The sequence below is a fragment of the Notolepis coatsorum genome (genome assembly GCF_963971535.1).
Source record: "Notolepis coatsorum genome assembly, chromosome: 8".
Lineage (NCBI taxonomy): Eukaryota > Metazoa > Chordata > Actinopteri > Aulopiformes > Paralepididae > Notolepis > Notolepis coatsorum.
In genome coordinates this window covers 58299249-58319745 of record NC_140172.1, presented here as the reverse complement: position 1 = coordinate 58319745, position 20497 = coordinate 58299249, and the positions used below count along the sequence as shown (strand labels likewise).

The 20497-nt window shown below is 44.0% G+C and overlaps 1 protein-coding gene across 1 annotated transcript in view; it reads right to left on the bottom strand.

Annotated features, from left to right (window-relative positions):
• The window catches only part of LOC311233457 (actin-binding protein WASF3-like), a gene marked incomplete at both ends in the record, with an annotated part of 178221 nt that overhangs the window by 57153 nt on the left and 100571 nt on the right, over positions 1 to 20497 (bottom strand). Inside the window, one exon of the mRNA XM_084320424.1 lies at positions 4642 to 4795. Within this exon, the coding sequence (XP_084176550.1) occupies positions 4642 to 4795 (154 nt within the window). The remainder of the gene's footprint in view (positions 1 to 4641; positions 4796 to 20497) is intronic.

Below are 20497 nucleotides of genomic sequence, written 5' to 3'. Positions count from 1 at the left end.
TAATAGTATATACGTCCAAATCATGTTGTTTTTTCGAGTTATTTGCACCGATCGATGTTCACTGTGTCAATACGGAGTCTCTCTAACGATAGCGAGTGGCCGGACCACATATGGATGAGCACTACCGGTTCAAAGGTTAATTTCCGGTTGGCGATCTGCCGATCGGCCACCAGATGGCGCTCTTGAACCGCTAGAGAGTTGAGAGGAGATCAGCAGTGTGTCTCAGGGCTCCGGAAAGGAAATATGATTTCGATGACAGATTTTAGAAATATTGACATCAAAGACGAGTTACGGCGTCTTCGGCAGAATGATCATGGCTAGGAATGACATGAAAACTCGTCCGCGGCGATCATAGTGTTAATACATATTTTTTTCTTTTTTTGTGTGTGCATACAGTCAACGTATTCTTAAATAATAGCACTGCCCGAGGCTGGGCATACAGTCAACATATTCTTAAATAATAGCGCTGCCCGATGCTGGGCATATGATACAGTCTAGGGCTGTCCCCGACTAAGGATTTGGATGGTCGACTAGGATTGGCCAAAATTTGCCGTTAGTCGACTATTGGTCGACAAAAAAATTTAAAAAATTTAAAAAAGTATAATATTAAAAAAAAAAAATATATATACAGTATATATATTTTTTAACATTTTTTATCATTCCATTTGGGCTGTGGGGGGTGCTTAATGTCTGAAGGAGTCGACTGAAGGCTTCTTGTCCTCTGCAAAAGCATGCAATTGGTCCACTGATGGATACATCTTGATATTTGTCTAGTCTAGTGTGTTCATTAGATGGGTGAAATCCTCTTTCAGTGCCTCTGTGCCTGTTTTCGTAGGCAGTTAGCCTCTGGTATGCGTGCCATTAGCGTTAGCCACGCTTCTAGAACTATTTTATTTAGGAAAGAATGATAAAAAAAAAATAAAAAAAAATGTACAACTTTTTTTAATAATTTTTTTATTATATTCGACTAAGAGGTTGGCCAGTCGACTACGGCTCCTTTCGACCGATTAGTCGGCTAATCGATTAATAGGGGTCAGCCCTAATACAGTCAATGTATTCTTAAATAATAGCGCTGCCCGAGGCTTAGTGGCAATGCACCTGTACAGTCGTACACCTGGCAGTAACAGGGAAAATGCATAAAACACCCCTGGAACCTGATAAACAAGCTTAAAGCCAGGTTAATTTTTCAAGCACGACATGCAGATTTGCAGTTTTGCCTTATTTGATTCGAACTCCATAGCCTCAACCTGGAACACTAGAGGTGCGGCAAGGGGGAACTGTACAATCCCTTTAAAAAAAAGTGTATTTGGCCAGGCCGTCTTCTCATACAGAGCATCCCACCAATGGAACTCAATTCCTCAAACAATTAGAGTGTCCACATCATACCATTCATTCAAGTGCAGGGTTAGGGAATGGCTCATTGAAAACCAGAAATGTCAACACTGAGGTGTCTGTGTGTGTATGTGTGTGTGTGGATATGGTGCGTCTGTCTATGTCTGGGTCTCTTAATATGTCATGATGTGCTCTGTCCTTGTGTCCATGACTGTATTGTGACCTGTATCCCTACTATGTCTATGTGCTTTTGTTGTGTTTTTATTCTAATGTTATTTATCTTGATTTTATTGTTTTTATTGCTAACCCTTTTTTTACACAGGATTTTAGCCTGTACCTTCTGGCAGGGGGACTGCCAATGGAAATGAGCCTTTTGGCTAATATTGGGTGCATTTACATTTGTAAAATGTTTTATTAATGTACACTGTCCCCCTTGAACAAATAAAGTAAACCTAACCTAACCTAACACGTCACAAACTGCACGAGTACAGTGTGAGCAGACCCTGTTGCATGATGCAACACACCGAGTGAGAGAGAGAGAGAGACAGAGAGACCGAGAGAGAGAGAGAGAGCGCGAGAGAGTGTGCGCGAGAGCGAGAGAGAGAGAGCAAGAGAGCGAGAGCAAGAGAGAGAGCAAGAGCAAGAGAAAGAGAGCGAGAGAGAGAGCGCGAGAGAGAGCGCGAGAGAGAGAGCAAGAGAGAGGGAGAAAGAGAGAGAGAGAGACAGAGAGAGAGAGATCCACGGCGGGAACAGAATAGATTGCATTAAAAACTCACCAAACGTCCAAGAGGAAGGAGACAACCGTGGAGATGACAAAGTTCACCAGTCCATATTGTCCCCCCCGTTGGGATGAACTTGGGAGTCTGTTCCTAGTTTATCTGCCACACGTTAGCACTCGATAACGTAGCTAACGCTAGTTAGCTGTCCCTGCCTTTAACACTTTGGTTGCCTAAGGTTAAATTAATGATATACCATAGATTGCCAGCGCTATTTGTCTATGGAGAAAGTCCCCTTCTTTGCAGGGCTATAACTTTTTAAATTCTATTGCTACATTGCCATTATTAGGGCCCATTCAAAGTCCTATATGTATTGTTCATTGTGTAGCAACGTTAAACTTTTTCATTCACATATTCATAGTAAAGTATGGTCTAATGTATAAGTATGTTTTCATCTCTTTCTGCAGCTTTCTCCAGAACGTAATGCCCCAAATGCATTATATTGATGATGAAATACAGTTTGATGGCAATCAGCGCGATATAAAAAATTCCAACTAGACGTACTTCTAGAAGTTACTACACGTCATCTGATGTTGACCGGATGAGCGAGGGGGCGTTTATAATTCCGTGGGCAGCGTTATACCAATCATCTAATGTGGGTCAAATGTTGATAATATCAGTTATTATCGAAGACGGTAACGTTACACGCTGAAACTCACCCCAGTCTCCGCGCGCCGTTGGGCGATCATCGTCGAGTAGAAATTTTATCATTATGGGATATATTATTACCCGGTCCATCTCCAGCTTGTATAATGGTATATACGTCCAAATCATGTTGTTTATCGAGTTATTGGCAATCGATCGCTATGTAGAGTGACGAGCTAGAGTCACGGGACATGTACCGAGTGGCCAGAAGCAATACGGACGTCTAGCAAAACCTCTAGTGCGCTTCCTGTTAAGCGCTTGCGCCGATCGGCCACCAGATGGCGCTCCTGAACCGCCAGAGAGCTCAGTGGGTCCTGCTGGTGGATCTCAGGCCAGCGGAGGGACATTATGAATCCGATCGCAGATTTTTGAAATATTGATATAAAGACGACGTACAGCGTCCCCCGGCAACTTTAGCATGGCCAGCAAAGACGTCTAAAGACGGCTCCCGGCACCCAAAGTGTTAAAAAGCCGACATGGCTAGCCTGACTGAACGTTCTAACACGCAACAACTTTCATCTTCAGTCCATCTGCCGAACGTCCTCTTCGTCTTGGCATAACCTAATCACTATAGTCAAGTCAAGTCAAGAGTTTTAATTGTCACGGCATACAAGTATACAATGAAATGCGGGTGGTCTTGCCCGCAACGATGTGCAATACAGTGGTACAACATATAATAGAATCCAATAAAAAACAACATTGTGCAATAAACAGGTAACAGGTAACATGGTGTGACATCTCGGTATCTGTACATAGTTATTTACAGAGCATATAGGACATGCTAGGTAGCTTTGGTAGTGCAATACACTGTTCCTGTTATTCTAATTTAAAGTGGCCTTTCCTTTTGGCCATAAGTGTGCGTGTGTGCGTCATGAGTGTGTGCTCGCTCATGTTAAAGTGTTAAGTGGCTGCTAGTGTGTGAGCGTGCACAGCGTGCGTGTCGTGTGTGTGTTCATGTGTGCTTGTGTGTGGATAGTTCAGTGATCTGTGGCACTCAATGTTCATTGTTCAGGGCTCTGATGGCCTGGGGGAAGAAGCTGAGCCTAAGCCGCTCTGTCCTAGTAGCTGGGGTTCGCAGGCGTCTGCCTGACCTCAGCAGCTGGAACAGGCTGTTATTGGGGTGGTGAGGGTCTTTCATTATCCTGCAGGCTCTGGATTTGCACCTCTTGTTGTATAGAACCTGCAGGGGAGGTAGTGCAATACCTGTGGTACGCTCGGCTGAGCGCACCACTCTCTGTAGGGCCTTCTTGTCCTGTGCCGTGCTGTTTCCATACCAGGCAGTGATGTTTCCGGTCAAGATGCTCTCTACAGCTCCTGAGTAGAAGGACTGGAGTATTGTCCACTACTGTGTCTATGTGTGTACTTGGTATACTTGGTATTGATAAGCTTACGGCACGCAGCGTTATTTCTTCTGCTCCGATACTGCACATTTGGTTTTCAAAAGTAGGATGCTCTTGGCCAAGACATCCACTCGCTCCCGTGGATAGCGCCGAATAGACCCCGTACCTGTACCCCATCCCCTCGTGGATAATACCGGTCTTCTTCACATCTCTCTACCGACTACCAGACCGATGCCAACCAGCTCCCCCTAGTGTTAGTCCTCCCACGATGCTTTGCAAAAAAGTAAACAGGTCATTGAATGAAACCAATAGTATATCTGCAGAGCTGCAGAGCCCGGAACACTATTCTACAAACGTGTCTAATGTGAAATATATAAGCATGTAAGGTCTGTGATGGAAAGTGATTGTTAACATTCTATTTATTTATATTTTTATATGTGTTCCTCTAAATAGGATTTTGAGTACTACTTTATCTGGGTATTTGTACTTTTACTTAAGTAAAGGAAGTGTTTACTGTGTACAGTAAAGGTGAGTACTTCTTCCACTACCTGTAAGCAGTGAGGGAGCTGAGAGGAGGGGGCTTGTCGCTGCTGTCGTACATCTCAGCCACGGTAGTCGGCGTGGTGCTCTTTGACACCACCTGCTGGTCCTGCACGGTAGAGCATCTGAATGCCTTCCTCATATTTATGTCCTGCAGAGAGACTGGGGGAAACAAGCTAAATATATAATCCAGTCAACATCAATATCTAAAGACAACTAGAAAAGTGGGCTTGGTAGAGAGCAAACCACCACCAGGCAGTCTGCTTCTATTCCTGTTCCTATTAGTCAATAGAGGCCTTGGGATGCAGCAGCCTCTCTCCCTCTTTCTCTCTCAACAACAACACACACACACACACACACACACACACACACACACACACACACACACACACGCTTGTCACTAGCCTACATAGAACAAGTCACTAGCCTACCAAGAACAAGTCACAAGCCTACCAAGAACAAGTCACTATCCGACCAAGTACAAGTCACTAGCCTACCAAGGACAAATCACTAGCCTACCAAGAACAAGTCACTAGCCGACCAAGAACAAGTCACTAGTCTACCAAGAACAAGTCACTAGCCTACCAAGAACAAGTCACTAGCCAACCAAGAACAAGTCACTAGCCAACCAAGAACAGGTCACTAGTCTACCAAGAACAAGTCACTAGCCTATTTGGTTGAGAAGAAAGGTAAAACAAATTCAGTCATTGAGAATGTTACTCTAATTAGACTTCCGGTTTACGTTCAGATCGGATGGCTGCGTAATTTTTCCGAGCTCAGCGACCACTCCACTTATATATTAATTACGACGTTAATTTCACGAAATACATTCACATAATACTTCACAGAGATGGCGAATCAAATATCGAATAAAAGGGGCGGTCAGGTGGCGTGGCGGTCAGGTGGCGTAGCGGAGATTGCGTTCGTCACCAACGCCGGAGATGCTGGATTCGCCTGTTCGAATCCAGCTCCCGGCATTGCTATCAGCTTGGCTGGCCGTTCACACTAATACAATTGGCAGTATTAGAGGGTGGGAAAGCTGAAGGGTGGGTCCTGGGCGTTGTGGACAGCGACCCCTACAGTTCGGTCAGGGCGCCTGCTCAGCAAGGGTAGGATCTAGGGAGAGATAGTGCGGCCTCCCACACGCTACACTCTCCCCGGTGAGAATCTGCGCGACCAGGCTGGCCTGCCGGCAGGCTGCGCATGCGTCAGAGGAAAGCATGTGACAGTCTCCGGTCTCCCGGACCAACAGTAGGGGAAAGTGCACAACAACCGGGAAGGGTGGGATGGGAGAAAAATTGGAAAAAGGAGAGGGAAGAAAGATAATTCAAAAAAAATAAAAAAAATATATCGAATAAGAAGGGGACATTAACCCTTTTCTCGCCAAGAACGTGTTACCACGTCATTGCTCGCCATGCGTAATCTGCCAATGACGCCGTAAGGCGTCTTTGAGATCAATATTTAAAAAATCTGTGATGGCAATCATATTTCACCCACGGAGACTTGAGATCCCCTGTTGATCTCCTCTCAACTCTCCAACGGTTCAAGAGCGCCATCTGGTGGCCGATCGTCGGATCGCCCAAACAGGAAGTGACGCGCCGGAAGTGGTGCTCATCCATATTCGGTCCGGGCACTCGCTATCGTTAGCGGGACTCCAGCTCGACATACTGGACAGCGATCCGTTGCCAATAACTTGATAAACAACAATTTGCATACCGCCCTAACAGATCCACTGAGGATGCCATAGCCCATGTGCTGCACACAGCAGCATCACACCTGGACAAGAGGCAGGGGAACTATGTGAGAATGCTGTTCATTGACTACAGCTCAGCATTCAATACCATAGTCCCCTCCAAACTCATAGCCAAGCTCAGGGACCTGGGCTTGAACTATGACCTCTGGTAGTGGGTCTTGGACTTCCTGTAAGTCCAAGACCCAGGCAACTGCACCTCCTCATCCATCACGCTCAACATAGGGGCCCCCCAGGGCTGTGTTCTGAGCCCCCTCCTCTACTCCCTGTACACACATGACTGCGTGGCACAGCGGAACAACAACACAATCATCAAATTTGCTGATGACACAGTAGTGGTGGGCCTGATCTCTGCCAACGACGAGAGGGCCTACCTGGAAGAGGTAGAGAATCTGTCACAGTGGTGTCAGGAGAACTGCCTCTCCCTGAACGTCAGCAAAACAAAAGAGATGATTGTGGACTTCAGGAGGTCGGGGGTCAAGGACTACAGCCCCCTCAGCATCGACGGGGCACCGGTTGAGAGAGTGAACAGTTTCAAGTACCTCGGAGCCCACATATCCGAGGACTTGACATGGACCACACATTGACAGTGTTGTGAAGAAGGCACGACAACGCCTCTACTTCCTCAGGTGCCTAAGGAAGTTCCAAGTCAGTCAGAAGATCCTTAGGAACTTCTACTCATGTACAATCGAGAGCATCCTGACTGGCAACATCACCTCCTGGTTTGGGAATAGCACTGCACAAGACCGTAGCAGACTACAAAGAGTGACACGTCCAGCCGAACGCACAATTGGAGGGGGGCTTCCCACCCTCCAGAACATTTACAACAAGCGGTGCAGGGGGAAGGCTAAGATAATCATCAAGGACTCCAGCCACCCGAACAACTGCCTCTTTGAACTGCTGCGGTCAGGCAAGCGATACCGGAGTCTTAAGGCGAGCACAGAAAGACTCAGAAGAAGCTTCTATCCCCAGGCCATCAGGCTGCTCAACGAACAATAAACACTATGCAACAACCATCAAATGCACACAGCACACACATCCACACGCACACACTCACTTTAAACAAACAACTCACTGCAGCACCCACTTTACACACTTTAGAACACCTAAACACACTTTACACTTTATATTTATTAGTAAAGGATTTACACTACAACTCGTACACCTTACTGTAAATTGTACCTAAATTGTACCTCATCCCATTTCTGCTCTGCACTATATAGTATTGTATATTAGTACATTGCATAGTATATTGTATATTGTATGGTAACTCAGTTACTTCTATTCTGCATCGAACATTGTACATATGTCTATACTGAACACTGTGACCTCTATTTTTACTTCTATTTTACATGCTATACTATTTTATTTCATACTTATCTTGTCTAACACAGTCTCTGGAGCGAAACAGTAAGAAGCATTTTGTATAAAAGTATTCTGTACTTCTGTATGACAACTATTAAAGAAACTTGACAAAACTTGAAACTTGTAGAAGTTAGCCATCATTCCCTGTGGGAGTTTAGCCCATTTAAGTTTCCACAGATAGAAAAGGCGCTGCTGTGCTTTCCCCACAGCAGAGGTAATGTTGATCCCCCAGGACAGGTCATCAGACATAGTCACGCCCAGAAACTTAAATTTTGAAACCATCTCCACCTCCTCACTTCCAATGAGGAGTGGAGAGTGGCTGAGGTTACCAGTCCTGCAGAAATCGATGATCATTTCCTTGGTCTTCGTGGGGTTGAGAGCAAGGTTATGACCACCAGTGCTAATGGGCAGGGTGAAGGATATGTGCTTGCCAATCCTGACATGTTGTGTGCGATTTGTAAGGAAGTCCAAGATCCAATTGCATAATGTGGTGTTCAGTCCGAGTTTGTGTAGTTTACTGTGAAGCTTGTTGGGTAGAATAGTATTGAAAGCTGAACTAAAGTCAACAAAAAGGAGTCTGTATGACAACTATTAAAGAAACTTGAACTTGAACATGATTTGGACGCATATAGCATTATACAACCTAGACATGGATCGCATATATCAACATCCCATAATCGTGAACTTTCTGCTCCACGCTGACCACCCAACAGTCAGAGGAAGCTCTGGTAAGTTTCAGCATGTTTGAATATTATGATCCATATAAACTGCTGTGATCTATGTATCGCCCATACTACATGAATGATTTAACGTCGGCCACGGACTTATAAACCCCCCCTCCCCCCCCCCCCCCCCCCTCCGGTCACCAGCAGATGATGAGGCATGACGCTTAGGACCTTGTTATATTGAAATTTTTTATCTGACGTCAATCGGTATCAAACTACATTTGATGATCTAATATATGTATTTGTGGCTATAAATCACGTTCTGCAGAATGCTGCAGAAAACGATAAAAACATATTTATACTTTAGACCGTATTTTAGTATGAATATGTGAATGAAAAAGTAGAACGTTGCTACATCCTAAACGATAGATACTTGACGTTGAATGGGCCATAGTAATGTCAATTTAGCAATACAATTTAAAAAGTTATAGCCCTGCAAAGAAGGGGAACATCACCATAGACTTACAGTACTGGCAGACAGTGGATTAAGATCAGAATAATCCCTGGCAGATAAAGGGTTAAGGTGGGTTTTGTGTTAAATGTTGTATTTTTTCTTTTTCTGTTTTACCTTTTCACACAATTTATTAATACTAGTTAAAAAAAATTCTTTGTAGTTTGTATTTATCAAAGTCTCAGAGTCCACTTGAAATTACACTTGATAGGAGCCATGTTCCATCACCTACAGATGTTTCATCCGTTTAGCATAAACTCATTGGGCTGTTATGGCTAATCATACGGGGACCCCCCTGATCGGGAACAGGCGTTTGACTAATTTTACTAACTGGAACGTGAAGGGACTGAACAACCCTATTAAACGCACTAGGGTACTGCTTCTGAAAACGGATATAGCCTTCCTCACTGAGACGCATATAGGGACTTCCGACAATACTAATCTGAAATGGGGTTGGGTTGGGCAAGTATTTCAGTCAAGCTATCAGAGTAGGGCCAGGGGTGCAGCGATTCTAATTCGAAAATCTATTCCGTTTGTAGCATCCAAAACTATTTTTGATCCTAATGGGCGCTTTGTTATTGTTGTTGGTAAGCTCTATCAGACGCTTGTGATACTCGCATGTGTATACACACCCAATTCTCCACTTGCACAACCTGAAAGTAGGCACTTCCGGCTGACTTCCGGTTGCCAATGGTACTTCCTGTCCCATCCAAATACATTGGTTTTAGCTACTTTTCTCCCCTTATTTAAACAACTTTGTCGTCACAGAGAGGCAATGAAACGTTTGTATTATTATAGTATATAATGTATTTAATAAGCAAACGTTTGTCAGCAGGGTTTTTGGGCTGTATTTCATGTAAAAACGTTTACTGTTAGTTTCCTTGCTCAGCCAGCATTAGCCTTCATTAGCTAACAGAAGCTAGTGGTTAAACAGGCCGGATTAGCTTTGAGCTAACTATCTTTCCCGACCCATGTATTCATTCCATTCTAAACATAACGTTAGTTTACAAAACATGACCTGTCTATATAACGTTGAGGAACAAATTATAAGTGTGTGGGTGTGTGTTTTGGTGAACATTGGACTGCAAACAGAAAATGCATCACAGTTACAGACAGTAGCTACTGTTAGCTGCACTCAGGCTGGCTGCACTCAGGACAGGGAATGAAGATCTCCAGCGAACACTTCATTGCCTCGGATTATGTTGTTGGGGGTGGAAGGTTTGTCCAGAAGACCACTAATCAGCTGAAGCCTGATGCGGTTTCCTCGGTCTTCGACAGACAGACCGGCGCAGGCTCCCGGGAGCGATGGCTAGCTAGTTAGCACCAGCCGAGGACCGGCGTTAGCTGCCGGGAGCGATGGCTAGCTAGTTAGCACCAGCCGGGGACCTGGAGCGATGGCTAGCTAGTTAGCACCAGTCGGGGACCGGCGTTAGCTGCCGGGAGCGATGGCTAGCTAGTTAGCACCAGCCGGGGACCGGCGTTAGCTGCCGGGAGCGATGGCTAGCTAGTTAGCACCAGCCGGGGACCAACCGACTGGTGCTAACTAGCTAGCCATCGCTCCCGGCAGCTGACGCCGGTCCCCGACTGGTGCTAACTGCTAGCCATCGCTCCCAATTACTAAAGGCCAACTTTACACCGCTCCTGGACCGAATATGCCAAGATATTATACGTTGGTCCACCATGCCCCTATCTTTAGTTGGGAGAATTAATATAATTAAGATGAGCATTCTTCCAAAGTTTTTATACCTCTTCCAATGTGTCCCGATCTTCCTCACCAACATCTTCTTTACAAAACTTAACAGCCTAATTTCAACATTTATTTGGAACAACAAACCAGAGAATCCGGAAAATATTTTTTACAAATACTGAAAATGTGTGGGGGTTTGGCCCTACCAAACTTCCAAATATGTGACAGAGTCCAGCGATTGTGCCAACATGTCTCCATTTTCATTTTCCAGATTTTTCCAGATTGTGAAAGTACAGAATGTAAGCTTTCAAATGATGTGTCATACTTTGAAATCTGAGAATGTTATTATTATGATGTGCTCATTTTAAATCTTGTAGCAGTCTTTTTTTTCCCAGAGACTGAAGCAGGGAAAACTGCTCTCAAAGATGAGCCACATTTTAACACCTACACCGGGTTTCTGCTGGGCGTAAACAATACCTCCCAGCCACACCTCTCCCCTGAATAGTATTAACATAATTAAGTGCTGTGACAGCCATGCTGTAATGACAGATCAGATACAAAATCAAACACTTTGTATTGTAGTAGTAATAGAACTACTAGTCTAAACTAATAGTAGTTTAGAACTAATAGGAACCCAAGGAGGACAATAACACTACCTTAGGAATACTGCACCTTATGTGGATACTGTGATACTGTGAATAATGTATATTTCAGTTAGTTAGATAATAAATTATAACACTACCTTATGCATACTGCACCTTATGTGACACTGTGAATACTGTGAATATATATTTCAGTTAGTTAGATAGTAAATTATATTGTACTATTTGTTTACACTGCTTGTGTTGTTTTTACTACCTGTACCCCCCCCCCGTTCCCCCATGCTGCTATGATGCCTGAATTTCCCCAAGGGGATCAATAAAGGAATATCTTATCTTAATAATAATAGTAGTAGTAGCAGCAGTATGCTAATAGTATGTAATAGCAGTAGTATGATAATAGTATGTAATAGAAATATTATCATGTCATGACAAATCAGCAGACAGAGATATCAAATCAATTCAAGAGGTTTATTCGTCACATACATACCAGGGCATACAGTGAAATGCGGGTGGTCATGCCCGCATCGATTGTGCAATAATACTAATAATAAAATAGACATAAAAAACAGGTAATAAGAAGGCATAAGATGTGCATGATAAAAGTAGACATGCTAATACAATATACAGTTTCAACTCTGTCATTATGCTATACTACTATAATCTAAACTATACTATACAAGAACCACATCGGTTCTTTCCTTTAAAGTGACCTTTCCATTTTGTTTAAAGTGACATTTTGTTTATTCATCACATACATACCAGGGCATACAGTGAAATGCGGTTGGCCATGCCCGCTACGATTGTGCAATAAAACAATAGTAATAGTAATAATAAAAATATAATGTACATGTACCGGTACACAACAATACAATTCTTCTATGTCCCTATGCTATACTTGCGGTTACTAACTATACTATCAAGTCAAGTCAAGTCAAGAATGCAATAATAAGAATCCGTAATTAAATTCGAGGAGTCAATATTTCATCCTTCTCTTCCTCTGTTAACACATTAACTGCCACGGAGTTTGCCCGTCTCATACCACTCTCTGCCACCACTCTAAGCCTATGGAGATGTTTACCTTCTTTGCAGGGCTATAACTTTTTAAATTGTATTGCTAAATTGACATTACTATGGCCCATTCAACATGGATTATCGTTCAGGATGTAGGAACGTTATACTTTTTCATTCATAGATTCATACGAAAATACCGTCTAGAATATAAATATGTTTTTATCGTTTTCTGCAGTAATTCCTAGAACGTGAGTTATAGGCATAAACGCATATATAGATTATCAACTGCCGTTTTTTGTTGCCGATACATGCTATATTAAAAATCTCAACTGTACATGATCCTAAACGTTATGATTTATCATGCGCGGATGAACGGGGGGGGGGGGGTCGTTTATAATTCCGTGATCGTCAGTAAATGCTTTATGTAGTATGGGTGATATATTGATCAGAGCAGTTTGCATTAATAATAATAAACAAACACGCTGAAAATGACGTCAGCGTCCTCTTACCGTTCGCCGATGAGACTGGAGGAAAAAGATCCCACTTATTTGACGGCGATCTCCTAGATCCATTTCCGGTTTGTATAATCATAATAAACGCCCAAATCATATAGATTATTGCGTTATGGCAGCGATCGCTACACACGGATGTGTGTCTAGAGTCCCGCAATAATATGTGAGTGCTGGACGCATTTGCCAGATGCACGGAGATCTCCAGAGATCCATTTCCGGTTGTAACTCGCCGATCATCCACCAGGCGGCAGTATTGAAGCGTTGCAGAGTTGTGCAGGCTCCCACTGTATCAGCCGAGGCTGGGTGAGGGCATTCTGAATACCATGGCGAAAAAATGAAATATGATCTCAATAACGTTGTACGCCGTGGAATGGCAGAATTAGCATGACCTTGAAACATGTTGTACGACGTTTTTGGTGCAGGATGTGTTAACACAATGGCGCCCAAAGGACGTATATATTCGTGTTTCGATTCCAACGGTTGTGGACAGAGGCACGGATAAATCCGTGGCAAGTTGTTATTGCTTTTATTCCATTTTAACCCTTTAATCGCCAAGGACGAGTTAACATGTCATTCTCCGCCATGCGTAATCTGCCAATGACGCCGTAACACGTCATTGAGATCAATATTTAAAAAATCTGTGATGGCAATCATATTTCACCCGCGGAGACTTGAGATCTCCTGTTGATCTCCTCTCAACTCTCCAACGGTTCAAGAGCGCCATCTGGTGGCCGATCGTCGGATCGCCCAAACAGCAAACCGGAAAAACAGAAAGTGGTGCTCATCCAAATTCGGTCCGGCCACTCGCTATAGCTCCCGGGGCTCCATCTCGACACACTGGATAATCAATCGCTCGCCCTAACTCAATAAACAACGTTATTTGGACGTATTTATAGTATTATACAACCTGGAAATGGTTCATCTAGATCAACATCCCATAATAGGAAACTTTCGACTCCAAGCTGATCGCCCAACGGCCCGAGGAGACTGGGGTAAGTTTCAGCGTTTATTATTACCGTGTTCGATACAAACTGCTCTGATGATCATATCACCCACACTACATGAATCATCTAACGTTGGCCACGGAATTATAAATGACCCCCCCCCCCCATCCGGTCAACATCAGATGATGAGTAGTAACTTCTAGAAGCATGTACATTTGAAATTTTTTATCTGGCGCCGATCGCTATCAAACTGTATTTGATCATCAATATAATGCATTTATGGCTATAAATCACGCAGAAAACGATAAAAACCTATTTATACTTTAGACCATATTTTAGTATGAATATGTGAATGAAAAAGTAGAACGTTGCTACATCCTAAACGATAGATACTTGACGTTGAATGGGCCATAGTAATGTCAATTTAGCAATACAATTTAAAAAGTTATAGCCCTGCAAAGAAGGGGAACATCTCCATAGACTTTCAACAGTGGCAGATAGGGGTATATGATCAGAATAATCCCTGGCAGATAAAGGGTTAATAAATATTCAAGGTCGCCGAGCGGCACTGCAGATCTACCCTACTCTATGAATTCGAGAAGGTGCAATACCGGCCAGATCCTCTTAGGGGCGCTATCGCGATAATGCAGTGTTCCCTGTGGCCGAACGGTGGACTCTTTTTTGGAGTTTCCAGTAGCAGGATTCTGGATGTGTAGCCTGTACCTTGGATTACGTTTTGCATCGCAGATTTCACCATGCAATAAGGGGATTTATCATCAGCCAATGGACCCACCGGACCACGTTAAGATCTTTTTCACATAAAGTACATCCCGATCGGGCCTTGTTTTGATAGCCATCCAGGCGTTCGGCCTATGAGGCTAACGCGGTTATTGCTAATCAATAATCAGAAACGACGTCCCCCCCCCCCCTTTCATGCATACATGCGTGAGGATCGTACCGATCATATGCAGTTTGAGTTTTAACTGGAGCGTATCTATAACCGAAATGCCATTGGATTTAACGTTATTAGCTATTAGCCCATTATCTCGGCTTCCAGGAAATATACTAGACCAAATCCGGTATAATGCTTATATTCACGGCGCTATAAAATGAGAACGTATTGATGACATTTTTTTTTCTTTAAGCCATTTTGAAGGGACGGTTTATGGTCTCAATTCACAATGAGAATGGACAGATAGCAATACAATAAAGTATAGATTTAGCTCTACAAACAGCCCCATGTCTGTTTACATTCCCCGGTCCTCTTGAGATTAATTAGACTCATCCCAGTGGCCGCGAAAGTGTTAAGAGCAGTTGACAATCTCTGTGCGTCCATCGTTAACGGTAATGTCTCTGTGTGAATCTTACCTGGGCTCAGTGAATCTGAATATAAACACAGTGTGGGTGTACCTCTCAACGCGCAGACTATTCAAATGCAAAAATTTGCCAGCCCCCCAGGCTCCGTGCAGAGGATCAGACTTCTGTCTCAAAACAGCCTTTTTTAAACACAGATTTCTTACAATTATAGTTATTATATCTGTTCGCTGTTATACTAAATATGTTCTTCAACACTCGAACTGTAATTATATATATATTTTTAACAAAACCAAAAAAAAAATCCTTTTTTTGAAGAACTCAAGACGCCGACTTGTAGGCAGGGTCGCTGGTCTCTGTCACATATATTATTGGGCCGCAAATATTAGAAGTTTACTGTTCTGGCTACATGATACATCTGCCCCGGACGTTCCTGCCTGGTTACACATCGAAGCTAGTTCTACTGCCCGCATTTCACTCTCCGCTCTTTTGTGCTCTTCAATTCCCCTGCAATCTCCCCAGTCCTGTCTAAATCCTGTAGTGTTACACTCCCTGAAAATGTTGTCCCAATTTAGAAAAAGTTATGGTTTAATCTCTATGTCTACTTATGCTCCAATTGCAGCAAACCATCTGTTTCCGGCCTCCCTCCTAGATAACGTATTTGATCAGTGGTTCAAAAAGGGAGTTTTGAACACGAGACTGCTCTATGAAAGCAACATATTTATGTAATTTGAACAAATTAAGAACAAGTATGATTTGCCATCACACCACTTCTTTCGTTCCCTACAAGTTAGAAACTTTATACGTAGTCAATCCACTACATTTCCATCCCTGCCTCCAGAAACATCACTGGACTCAAACCTGAGCTCAAGGGAACTATGTCTAAGCTTTATATGAACATATTCGAGATGGAGGACTCGTCACTCTCAATAATAAAGGGGCACTGGGAAAAGGACTTTGAAATAGACATATCAGAAGAGGTGTGGTCAAGAATACAAAAAAATGTGCACGCTTCATCTATCTGTGCGAGACATAGGCTTATTCAATTTAAGATTGTACATCGGCTACATATATCCAAACTCAAACTGTCAAAAATGTTCCCTGAGGTTAGTACTACTTGTAACAGATGAAAACAAGCCCCGGCCGGTCTGTATCACACATTTTGGTCATGCCCTAGCCTAGCAGACTTCTGGTCGTCCATATTTAAGCTCTACTCAGACCTGGCAGGTCGGGTACTGGAACCGTGTCACTTTCCTGTGTCACTTAACTGCATCGCTTACTCCTCCCTTCTAGCAAGACGTCTCATTCTTATGAACTGGAAAGATGAACATCCTCCCTCATTTGGCAGGTGGATTTGCGATGTAATGTACCATTTAAAAGTTGAAAAGATTAAATATACTTTACGGGGATCAAGTGGGACATTTTATGTGGTGTGGCAACCCTTTATCTCGTATGTGGAACGGTTGACTACGTCTCTCACCTAATGAAACAAGGACACTGTATAGGAACGACTCTGTAACACGAAATACTCTTGAGAACTTAAAATGTTTTGATTTTTCTTTATTCATATATATATACATATATATATATATATTTTTTTTTTATTATTATTATTATTATTATTATTATTATTATTATTATTATTATTATATATAATAATATATATATATTATGTTATATATATTATTATTATTATTATTATTATTATTATTATTATTATATATTATATATATATATATATATTATTATTATTATTATTATTATTATTATTATTATTATTATTATTATTATTATTATTATTATATATATTTCTTTCTACATATTTTTTGGTGTTGGTCTGTTTTTTTTATTTTTTTGTCGATAAGTGTATGTATGTCACGTTCGTATTGTCTACTGTAATGTCTAAAAAAACGAATAAAAATATCAAATATAAAGAAGGGGACATTAAATGAGGTGGACGGTGAATTCATCAGGACTTTGTTCCGTGCCGAGCTTGACGCTAGCATGCTCCAGCTAACCAACAGACTGGATTCGCTCCAGGAAGAGGTAGCTAGCATGACCCCGCGGCTCACTAGTGTGGAAGAAAGAGTGGCAAAGGTGGCAATCGTAGCTGAAACCAATTCCACTGAGATTTCGGAGATCGAGGATAAATTCCTTTTTTACGAAAATAAGATCGCAGACCTGGAGAACCGGAACAGGAGATGTAACATTAGTGTAACTGAGGGGTACAATTCCCTGACTGTATTACTAGATATGATACTTACTACCACTACCTTTGTACTTAATATTCGGCCACCCAGTACTCGGCATAAATATATTATGATGAACACTGTCACGTAGATGAAACGGATCCAACACAAATGTACGAATTAGAAATAGGTCTTTATTTCTACACAGCGATGGTGTGTAGAGCAAGCACTTAATCAAATCAATCACATTTATGAATGGGAATTAGTATGCACTTTTATGGCAAGAGTATTCGTCGGTATATCAATAGAGAATGTCCAATCTCTGAAGGCGCAGGTGGTACATATACGACCTGGAATAGTTAAGGAATAACAGCAATGATACTTTGGATTATAGACTGGATACACTAGGGGGGGTTAATCCGGTCGCTTGTAAGCCGACAGGAGTAGGAAGGGGGGGGGGGTAGAATCCGGCTGCCTCATCCGGCCAAGGGTATCCCAGGTGAACCCACTGTAGTGCCGTTCAATGCGCCGGCGATCCTTGGACCACAGATGAAAGCAGGTGGACTCTTTGTGGGCCGGCGTCCTCCGGTCCACGGAGGAGAGACGTGAAGCGACCTCGTCTTGCAGAGCGTCTCCTCACCTTGCGTCCTCTCCAGGGGGGGGGGTTCCAACACACGGCAGTGTCTGGGGTCTTTATCCATGGAATAATCAACGTATACAAAGCATAATCCGTGCCTGGGAAGGCGGGCTGTCGTCGGTAGAATAATCCGGTATACAGGTCCACTCGCTCGTCGGCTCTGGGGCTCCTCGGGGTGCAGCTTCACGTGGGGTCAACCACCCTGGATAAGCAGCCAGTTCTCTGCCCGAAACGATGGGGTACTGACTACGGTAGTATTCTCACCGCACGAAGCACTATATATTAACAGACTATTATTAGCTTAATAGACTACGTCCAACTCGACGATATAGTGCCAAATATGACTATTCAAATATTAATATACACGATGTCTCAATACCGATGGTAGGCGAACTTGGCCTTACTCCCACACGTGGCGTCGCGGGGAGGCTTTACGTCTGTGACTCTATTGGAGGGTAAGAAACTGGACTGAAAAGGAAGTCCTACTTTAGTAGCGCAGTATATATACGCACTATGAACAAATAGTCCCATTAGTGGTGCGGTAGCCAGATTCCTACGCGGAACTAGGACTTGTTCGTACATGTTGAGCGGTACGTTTGAACTGGGTCTGGGGGGTATGGCAGCCTGGCACCAAGGTCTCGACCAATAGTAGAATGGAGACTATTATGGGATGTTCAGTAGGCTAGAATGGATATTCAATGCATATTGTACAAGGAATATACAAGGGATATCAGGGAATATTAGAGAATATACAAATACAATTAAATATATATATATAATAAATATATATATTCGGTTTAATCTGGCCCTTCACAACAGCCACCCCCTGATTGGTCCCAGACCTAATCAGTTAAACAGAGACAGATTAATCGCGTTGTCTATTTACACATAAGGGTTTGCTGTAGGGGTCAGTCAACTTCACAAAGTCATAGGGTTATAGGGTCATGGTCATCATCGATTGTGTCTGGGAGTCGGGGCAGTTCTATGAGCCTCGCCACGGGATGGGTGTAAGTGCGACCCTGGACGAGCACTTCAGCTGCTCGGACCTTGCCGTCGGCACCGGTGATCACTTTGCTTACGCGGCCGGCCGGCCACATAGCTCTGGGCAGTGATTGATCAATAATCATGACGACTGTTCCTTCTGTCAAATTGTCTCTCTCCTTTACCCACTTCTGGCGGGTCTGTAGAGACGGTAGGTAGTGCAGTAGGAAACTGCTCCAAAACTTGTCGGCTAATACTTGACTGTACCTCCACATTCGTCGGCCGTTCGCTTCTTCAGGCCGGTACATTGTCTGGGGTAACGTGGGATCTAGCCGCCCCATCAGGAGTGTGTTGGGGTCTGCGGAGATAACAGTGCTCAATCCACAGAACACAGGCTTCTTATTCTCAGCCTCCTCCTGACTGGCTTCCCTCGGGATAGGCGTGGGCCACTCTCCTTCCGGGAGCTTTAGGGATGCTGGGCCGTCACTGTAGACATTGCGACGGGTGAGGTCATCTAGGGGCATTCCCCGGGTGATGACGTCAGCTGGGTTCTGTTTTGTATCAACGTAGCGCCACTCTGTTTCTCCGGTTAACTCTTCGGTTAAGTCTTGAATCTCGGTGACTCTGACTCCCACGAAGACTTTGTACTTGCATGAGTCCGATTTGATCCAGGCGAGTACTGTCGTGGAATCTGACCACAGGATTGTTCTAGACACCGGTATGGTGAGCTCACGTTGGATGAGCGTGGCTAGGTGCGCTCCGGCTAGGGCTGCGCAGAGCTCTAGACGTGGGATAGATTGTTGCTTGCGTGGGGCTATTCTCGAGCGGGCGAGGACAAATGCTGTGTAGATCTCTCCCCCCTTTTCTTGGGCCCGCAAGTAGGCTACTGATCCGTATGCGACCTCTGAGGCGTCACTGAAGACGTGTAAGTCCATTTTACATGTCTCTGGCCTCACCGTGGGTGGGAAGTAGCTTCGGCGCATATTAACGCCTGGGAGTGAGTGGAGCTCCATCTCCCACTCTCTCCAGGTGGATGCAAGGTGTGCGGGAATGGGGTCGTCCCAGCCCTGGTCCTTGTCCCACAATGCTCGTACAATCATTTTTGCCCTGGTGGTGTACGGTAGAATACATCCTAGCGGGTCATATTGTCGGGCGAGTGTTGTGTACACACTCCGTCTGGTGGTCGGCGCCGCCGCCGGCCTTCCCTGGTCCGTAGTCAGGGGCTTGTGTCTGTAGTGAAGCGAATCTGTTTTGAATCGCCACACCAATCCCAGGGTCATCTCCTGGGCTTCTCCCGGGATTGTAGCCATCCAGGTCTCGCTGCTGGCTGCCTTGTCCTCGGAGGAGAGGCTGCGCAGTACTTGCGGATCGCTGCTGGCCCACTGCCTGAGATCAAAGCCGCCTTTAATCAATGAGGCGCGGAGTTTAATCAGGAGAGCCTCGGCTTCTTCCTGGGTTGAAAGGCTTTGTAGACAGTTGTCTACGTAGAAGCTGTTCTTTACGCTGTGTCGGACCTCTTCGTCCGCTGCTGGGTCCTCTGCTACATGTTTCTGTAGTGCAAATGTAGCACAGCAGGGGCTGCACGTTGTTCCGAAGGGGAGGACTTCCCATTGGTAGATGGCTGGGTGCTCATCTCCTGGCTTCTCTCTCCATAGGAACCGTAACAGGGGCTTGTCCTCCTCTACTAATCTCACCT